The sequence below is a fragment of the Stegostoma tigrinum genome, chromosome 2 (genome assembly GCF_030684315.1).
Source record: "Stegostoma tigrinum isolate sSteTig4 chromosome 2, sSteTig4.hap1, whole genome shotgun sequence".
NCBI lineage: Eukaryota > Metazoa > Chordata > Chondrichthyes > Orectolobiformes > Stegostomatidae > Stegostoma > Stegostoma tigrinum.
In genome coordinates, this window is record NC_081355.1 from 84,314,028 (window position 1) to 84,323,451 (window position 9,424).

At 41.3% G+C, this 9,424-nt stretch overlaps 1 protein-coding gene across 8 annotated transcripts in view; it reads right to left on the reverse strand.

The window, feature by feature from the left end:
- ppp1r9a (protein phosphatase 1, regulatory subunit 9A) overlaps nt 1-9,037 on the reverse strand; it is a 284,663-nt gene extending 275,626 nt beyond the window's left edge. For all 8 annotated transcript variants that reach the window (XM_048557978.2, XM_048557949.2, XM_048557927.2 and 5 more), the window contains exon 1: nt 7,565-9,037. In XM_048557978.2, the coding sequence (XP_048413935.2) occupies nt 7,565-9,019 (1,455 nt within the window). In that variant the 5' untranslated portion in view covers nt 9,020-9,037. The remainder of the gene's footprint in view (nt 1-7,564) is intronic.
- Nucleotides 9,038-9,424: the final 387 nt, after the last annotated feature.

The following is a 9,424-nucleotide window of genomic DNA, read 5'->3' on the forward strand; positions in this document are numbered from 1 at the left end:
CTGTGTAAAATCCTGGAAATCAAGGTCCTGTCCAAATATAACAATATGAAATATAAATCTAATATTATCACAAGCATCTTCAATAGGTAGCAACTACAACAAGCATAGACCCACAAAGTTCACAAAACATACATATTAGACCTATAAATACTACTCACAATGTCTATTCTTCATTCCCATGTTTCAAATCTACAAAACTGTTAATTTTTGAATGAATTTATACATAGTAAAAGACACAAGACATCCCAAGAATGGAAGAAACAGGATACAAGGATACTACTGTATTAAAAACAAAGTATAAAAATAAGATGTGTTCAGTAAATCATATTTGATGGACAATAAAATCATTAAAGCAAAATCTCACCAGATAGGTCTCAAGACCATTACAATTATGAAGCTCTGCAGAGGAACCAGACTTTCCCATGACCCATAAAGTTACAAAGTCGGAGGAATGAAGACATCAAATAAACTGTTTCGCAGAAAGGCTCAGTAGTTTAGACATATGGCAATACACTATTTCACACAATTCCTATGAGTACCAACATATGTAACAACACCTGTCTTAATTAATCAGAACACTCCTGGGACTTTGCATATTTCCATACGCACCACACCTCAAACATTCCTACACACTCCAGAACTGGTACAATTTAAGTTGTCATTCTTACATTTATCAAAGGTATCATACACAGCTGAGTCTGGTCTCCTCGCTAAAACATTTCAAACAAGCTTTTCGAACAAAATCTGGCATGTTTTTAATTGGTGAACTGGGGAATGTTTATGCACAAAAATACCTTAGATCATTATAGTTAAACTTAGTTTAAAAATCACCAAACACATCCTCACATTTTAAACAAAACTGGAATAAATATTTGAAGCAAAGGGGTACACAAGGCCATGAGGAAAGGGCAGGGCTGCTAGATATATTTTCGGCTGCAGAGTAACAACACAAACAAGATGGGCAAAATGATTTCCTTTTGTACTGTCACGATTCTAACTATTCTCCAAAGCAAGTTATTGCTATAACTAATTATTGCACTATTAGCGGTGACATTCCAGTGATGAAACATTGTCAAAAATCAACTGATGGTAGTCGCCATGAAATCAAGCCTGTGAACATAAATTTGTAACTTCCCAAGGGATTCAATCTAAGGCAGATTTGGAAGCAGTACAGCAAATAAATCTGCTGGAATAAACAGCACAGCAAACAATGGAACAGCACTATGGAGATCTGTCAGATCATAATGTCACAGCAAATCTAACATCAACATGTGTTTAAGAATAGCTCTCTGCTGGGGAGCTATTGACCTGCTGCTATTGAAATTCTCATTAACAATTATTATCTTGCTACGTTATAGAAGTTATCCTTGGTCCTTGCACTGTCTCAACAGCAGCAAAACAAAAATTATTTTGCAAGAGTGTCTACAGAGTCACCAGCCCCCACACCCTAACAGCCTCATTACCAAATAATTTATAAATCCATAGCTGGTCCCACCTTTTTGGAGCAGGGAATCAGACCCACATGGCATAATCATTAAGTGGGATACAATTAAAATCCAAGCTTAGCATAAACAAAACTATTTCCATTGAATATCAAAAATCAATATGATCCTTCTATCAAGCTGTCTCTTTTGTACATTTGGCATGGTACACTCTGATCATCTGCATCCTCATCTTCTGTCTTGTTTGTTGTATAACATTATGGATCACTGCTGCTTTTTTCAAACCCTCTCTGTACCTGCTCAGACATCTGTAACCTTGCTGCTTCTTTTTGAAAAATCCCCAGATCAAGTGACTGCTTCCCAACTGTACAATTTATGTTATAATGATGTTGCAGTATATTACACAATTAAGGAGAAACTTTCAACTCCCCTGGGATTTGACAGCCATAGGACAAGGTCTAGCATTTGACAAGTACCACATCAAAGGTTACCACACAAAATAACATTATACAATATAGGGAGTAACATGGTTATAGCATTGGTTAATTAGCAGAAAGCAGAGATAATAGATAATACAAAGAACTACAGACACCAGCAATCTGAAACAAAAACAGAAATTGCTGGAGAAAACTCAGCAGATATGGCTGCATCTGTGGACTGACAGTCAAATTGATGTTTCAAGTCTAGTGACCATTCTCCAGATCCTTCTGAAGATGGGTCACCAGACTCCAAATGTTAACTCTGCCTTTCCTTCATAGATGCTGTCAGACCTGTTGAGTTTCTGTAGCAATTTCTATTTTTTTTTAATAAGAAAATGATTGCTGTAACTGCCATAGGGATAAGTGTTGGGTCCTCAAATACTAACAACACATGTGAATGACTTGGATGAAAGGAAAAAGTGAACAGTGGCTCAAATTTATTTTCCTACCTATCATGATGTCATTGTAAGTTGTAAAGTGGAGATAGGTAGTCTGTAAAGTGTTAAATGAGTGGCCAAACATTTGACACATGGAGTATAATGTGGGTAATTATGAACTTGTCCGTTTTGACAGGAATAGTAGAAAAGCAGTTTACTATTTAAATAGAGACAGACTACAGGAAACAGTGGTACAGAGCAATCCGAGTGTCCTGATACATGAATCACAAAAACTTACTCAGCAGGTATATCAAAAGAGAAGGCAAATTAAATATTATCATTTATTGCAAGGGAATGGAATATAAAAGTAGGGCATTTTGCTGCAGTTTTACAGGACTTGGTGAGAGTCTATCTACAGTCCTGCAGACAGTTTTGGTCCTCATACCTTAATAAAATATAGAACAGTTTTAGAAGCAGTTCTGAGAAGGATCACACGTCTTATGAAGGAACATTAAACAGGTTAGACGTTCGCCCAGTTCAGTTCTGAAGAATAAGGGCGATTTTATTGAAATAGATAAGGTCTTTAGGGATCTAGATATTTGGAGATTAAAACTAGAGACATGGTTTAAGAATAAGAGAGCTCCCTTTTGAGACAAAGGTGAAAAGAAATGTTTTCTCTCAGAGGGTTGTTAGGCTCTGGAATTCTGTTCTCACTAGTGCACACTGGGTCTTTACAGTTATTGCATCATTCTTACAGAGATTTCTTGATAGGCAAGGGAGTCAAAGATTATGGGTTCCAGACAGAAAGAGGATCTTAGACCACAACCAAGTCAGCCAGGATCTTATTGAGAAGTGGACCAGGTTTAAAGGGCCAAATGGCCTACTCCTGTTCCGTGGTCCTATGTTGCTAATGTCTGCCTTTAGTTCTCAGAATTCTCAATACCCTTTCCCTAGTGATTAAGTTCTTCATTATCTGTCACTTAATAATGTTTAATTATTTTTAGGATATTAATATGTTTCTCAATGCAAAATATGTACTCAATTCTTCACCCATACCTTAATTTAAACTCATAAGAACTAGGAGGAGGAATAGGTCATTCAACCCCTCAGGTCTGATCCACCATTTAATACAATCATGGCTGATCTCGTCTCACTTCAACTCCACTTTGTGGCCCACTGTCCAGAACTGTTCAATCCATTATTAATTAAAAATCTGTCAATCTCCTCTGTAAATTTACTCAATGTCTTGACATTCACCACATTTCATGGTAGTGAATTTCACACAATCACAACCTTTGAGAAAAGTAATTTCTAATCTTTGTTTATTGATTCACGGGATGAGGGGATCACTGGCCAGGCTAGCGTTTATTGCCCATACCTAGTTGTCCAGAGGGCAGTTAAAGGTGAACCACATTGGCTGTGGGTCTAGAATCACACGTGGAACAAAGACCAATACAGCGCAGGAACAGGCTCTTCAGCCCTCCAGGCCTGCACTGACACATTTAGCCCTCCTATACTAAAACTGTCTTCCCTTACAGGATCTGTATCGCTCTATTCCGTTCCTATTTTTGTATTCGTCCAAGTGCTTCTTGAATGTTGGTATTGTGCCTGCTTCCACCACCTCCTCTGGCAGCAAGTTCCAGGTACTCACTACCCTTTGTGAGAAAAAACTGCATCGCACATCTCTTCTAAGCTACAAACCCCTACCTCTTCACCTTGAACCAGTATCCCTTAGTAATTGACTCCTCCACCCTGTGAAAAAGCCTCATACTTTCCACTTTATCCATGCAATTCACAATCTTATAAACTTCTATCAGGTCACCCTGCAATCTCCCGCATTCCAGTGAAAACAAACCCAGTCTCTCCAACCTTTCTTCATAGCTAAGGTCCTCCATACCAGGCAACATCCTGGTAAACCTTTTTGGCGCCCTCTCCAAAAGTATTAACATCCTTCTGGCACTGTGGTGACCAAAACTGCATGCAAGATTCCAACTAAAGTTCCAACTAAAGGTCTAACTAAAGTTCTACAAAGCTATAGTCCAGACAATGTAAGCATTACAGATTTCCTTCACAAAGGGCATTAGTGAACCAGACAGGTTTTTCCTGACAATGGATTCATGGTCATCATCAGACTCTTAATTCCAGTTTTTTTTATTATTGAATTCAAATTTTACCATTTACCATGGCAGGATTTGAACTGGGGTCCCAGAATATTATCTGGGTCTCTGGATTAACAGGCCAGCAATAATACCACTAGGCCATTTCATCCCTCTACCTTTTATCTTTATCTACTATCCTTTATCCTAAAACTTGACCTCTCATTCTACATTGCCCCACCTAAGGAAGTTTCTTTTCTACATCTACTTTGTTAATCTTATACACTTCAATGAGCTGTCTTCTCATTCTTCTAAACTCCAGGGAGCATAGGCCTAAACTGCTCACTCTCTCTCTTCATGTGACAAACCCTCATCTCTGGAATCAATCTGGTGAATCGCTTCTAAACTGCCTCCAATGCAACTACATCCCTCCATTAATAATTCCCCAACCAGACTTGGACACTAGAGGACCAGTACTCACTTTACTTATTATTTTCCTTTTTAAGTACTTTATCTCATGGTCTAATTTCTCCCTTTCTTCAGACTTCATTTGCTGTTTTTTTTAAATAAACTGCCCAATCCTCTGACTTGATACTAATTGTTACAGAATTGTACATCTCGTTTAGATTTGAAAATACCTTTAACTTCCTTAGTTAGGAACTGATGGTATGTTCTTCCCTTAACTTTTCATCCTCATTCTAATGCACATCTGTTGAGTGTTATGACACATCTCCTCAAAGTCCAAAACCACATCTTTACCAGCCCCTCCATTAACCAAATTTCTCAGTTTATTTTAGCCAGCTGTCTTCATGATTTCATTATTAACCTTAGTTAAATTTAATTAAACTCTGGTCTGAGACCCACTGTGCTGTCCCTGAAACTACATGCAAAATTAAAATCATGTTTCGGTCCCTGTTACATCAGGGTGCTTTTACCTAAGTTATTAATTAATCCTGTTTACTAGTCAGATTTAGGATAGCCTGATCTCCAGTTGACTCTAGAACTTGTTACTCTTAAAAAAGTGTTCCAAAGATACTATAAACTAAACTTCCAGGCTACCTTTGCCAATTTCATGCTTCAAACTACGAGGAAATTAAATCAGACTTCCCTAAGTACCTATTATTTCTTCGTGTATACCTCACCCCACTGTTGTTATTGTTAGGGCCCCTATTAAGTTCTCCAAGTGATTTCTTGACTTTGCTTATCCTAAACTCTATACAAAATACATGCTGCCTCAACTCACAAGTATCTCCAAATGTAAAGTTATTGGTTTCATATTAAGCTCTTGTCACAGTTTTCCCTTCATTATCTCTGCAATATTCTCCAGTCTAGCAGCCATCCCATAACTCATGATTCTTTAACTTGGACCTTTTGCATGATCCTTCATTCATTCAGCCATTTGAGCTCACCTTCAACTGTCAAGGGTCAAAGTTTAAAATTTGTTCCCTACACTTCAAATTTCTCCTTCTCTCTCTACCTACTTTCAAGGCCCTCCTTCAAACCCATGACTTGACCAAGCAAACAAAGTGTGGAGCTGGATGAACACAGCAGGCCAAGCAGCATCTCAGGAGCACAAAAACTGACGTTTTGGGCCTAGACTCTTCATCAGCTCTCTGTTCATCCAACTCCACACTTTGTTATCTTGGAATCTCCAGCATCTGCAGTTCCCATTATCACTTGACCAAGCATTTGATCACACATTTTATCATCTTTGGCTCAGCAGCCATCATCATAATGTTGTTTGTGCGTGCTTGCTGTCTGAGAACTGCTGCATTTCAACATTATAACAGTGACAACAGTTTTGAGGTACTTCACTGTAAGGTCGTTTAGGACGTCCCTGGGTCATAATAAAGGTGCCAAAGGTGTTGTGTATTGTGTTCAGCTTGTTGCCTATGGTTCAGCGGAAGGCACTTCATTTCTGAGTCATATAGCTGCAGGCTGAAATAAAGTTTTGCAGTCATTATCATATTGCTGTTTTTGGATTATTGCTGTGTGAGAATTAACCGCCATTTTTCCAACACAGGAACAGTGACAGCATTACAAAATAGCATCTAATTGGCTATAAAGCATTTTTAAGCATTTCATGAAAACTGTAATACTAATGCAATTTAAGATAACAAAGTATAGGGCTGGATGATTATTTTGATTTCTATTTTGGTCTTTAATTTATCTGAGTTACAGGGTCCATATAACACATTGTTCTTGTATATGATGTGAAACATTAAGACTAGCTTTCAAAATATTTTTTTTAGAACAGTAGACAGTTAAGAACTTAGCACAGGTGAACAGTTAGAGCTAGGTCAGATTTTAGACACGTGCTTAATTTATGTTGCTATTTCCTGAATTTGAAGATAGTGGTCAGTTCAGGCATACTTACTCACCTGCTTGTTTGGGATTTCCTTTTTGGTTCATTACCTTTTGCTCCACCAGAGTTCTCATTTTATGAACTAACACTAATTATAGAGCGTTTAAATTTGATGTCAACACATGTTTCAGTTTGCTTTTGTGGCAGCAAGGACAGTTGCTATGTTACACACGCAGGAATGTATGGCCTGAACAGCTCAAGTGACAAACACTGATTGTCCCATTTCCTGCATTTAACTGCCCATTTTTGTTTCCCTTGAAAGATCGTGGGAGTAAATAGACATTCAGCCTGATTTGCAAGAAAATTTTAGCCATACATCAAGTGGTTTCATTCAATACACTTCAAGGAGTGTCTTACAAAGCCAAAAACAAAGTTATAAATACCCATGTCAGAAGTAAATCATAACTTGAGAAGAAGGGCTGCGTTTTCCTGTAGCATTGAAAGTCGGAATTCCTGCATCCTATCCATATTGTGAAACTGTGCTTTGCCATTTAAACATGCTACAGCATAAATGCAATATAATATCTGGCTCGACCTTACTCTCGGTTGTTACTTGTGAAATAGACAATTTATTGAGACAGTGCTCATTTCAATATTACCACATCAGAAATAATCTTTTGGAGTATTCACATCTGTTGTGACAAATCTAACTTAATTTAGACCTTTTTTAGTCAAAATAACTGCACATCAGATTTTTTTCAAAGTTATAAATGAAATGTATTTTAAAACACAGTTATTTCGGAAGTTTCTGGACGTTGTCTTGTTAAGATGCCCTAACATGTTTCAGCCATTGCAAAACACTTACTTTTATGGGAGCCGTGCTGAACTTAACTTTCCTTTTCGTTGGAATATTATCTTCATCGGATAATCCTTTTACTTCTGTACATTCCACATTTGGGTCATAATTATTTTCATCGCTATCCAATTGCTCCTCTGAGTCCTCATAAGTGTGCTCCCAAACAGCGTCATCTCCTGACTCCACACTGCAGCCCTCACCCTCCACATTTTGAATTTTAGATTCGGTTTTGGGATATTCCAAACCGCCGGTTTTGTCAACTGATCGATTTGTGACTGGAATCCCAGAATGTTCAGTTGTACTTTCCTCCGAGGAATTTTCGCTTGCTGTTGAACCTCGCTTACCTGAAGCTGTACCGGTTGCAACCGCAACGCTTTTCTGAAAATCTGAAGCAACGCTGCTTTGATTCACGTCCAAAGGAATGTTTGTGTGTTTCCCTAAGTTAGAACCACCTTCTGCAATGGGTCCTCGTTCTTGCTGATTACAATGATGGTCCACACCAACGTGCGCTCCGGATTTAGCTTGCCTTTCGTCCATTGCACTGTTCTGGTCACAAGAAGGATCTGTTTTGACGGTGTCCGATGGAAATGTCGCATGGCTGGCAATGTTGGGCTGTATTTCATGTGTCTTCGGTGAACCTCCAGTATCCTCGTTTACAAAATAATTCTTGTATTCACCTTGAATAACGGATGTTTTCGAGTCTGGGGGTTGCTCCTCGTTCAGTCGTTCAATGCTTTTCGAGGAGCCGTGCAGCCCGCTTTCACCAGCCGCCGGGTTTTGCTGCTCGGTGCTTTCGAAGACGGCACTGAGCTGGCTGACAGTGGGAGACACGGATTCTGTCCTGGGGCTGGTGCTGTCCAGAGACTCGGTGCTACCCCTATGGGAGCGGGGCCCATCGATCGCTTGCAGCTCGTCCAGCAACTGGTCCTGGGAGCCCTTGCGCTCCCGTTTGGGGGAGCACTGGTGAGAAAGGGCCAGCGACTCGCGGCTGCTCTGCTCGAACAGTTTGCGTGTCTCAGAAAATTTGGAGTAGGTCGATGGCCCATCACGACTGGCTTCGATGCGACTCGTCCGATCGGCCAGCTTGACCCGGGGGCCGACTGCGACGTCCGCCACATCCCGGGGTCGCACTCTCCGGTGCGGGGACGACGAAGTCCCTCGGGCTCCTTTGCTGCGAGCAGAAGACCCGTTGTCCTCGCCAGGCCCCATGCCCATCTGCATAAACAACATGTTCTTGATCCGGTTAACATTGGAGCCGTATTTCCTTCCCCGGGCTTGCGGCGGGTTCTCGGTGCCTTCCCTCGCCTTCCCATCGCCTCCAGGGGCGGCCGCCGCCACCCCCGCGTTGCCGGCGCCTTTACTGAAGGTGCTCTTGAGAGCCTGGAACTCGGTCCGGTAAGCGTTTCGGTGGGGCGAGGCACTGCGGAGGGTCGATCTCTCTCCTGAAGCCTCCGTCTTCATCATGGTTTACAGTCGGCACCAGCCGAATGATGAAGATGCCTGAAAAAAACAGTTGCCCCCTCCTCCTTCCAAATAAATGCTGCAAGTGGGGGGGGGGGGGTTCTCTCAGTCTCACACGGCCACTGTCACGCCGAGAGCTGGAGGAAGAGAAGCCCGGAGGCGCAGCGGCACAGGTGCCCACGAATCTAAGGCACAGCAACTGCTGCCTGCGGACATGCTGGCCATGGGGGTGCGGGGCAAGGACGGGATCGAGGTAGGAACCTGCCCCGGCTTCCGAGCCAGAGCGCTTTCGCTGGCGCCGACGCAGCCGTTACTCCCGCAGCGGCTCGCGCTCCAACTGAAACACAACGGCCGTGTACCGCGCGCCCACGTCATCGCGTGGCCGAGCGTCAAACATGAGGAGACCGC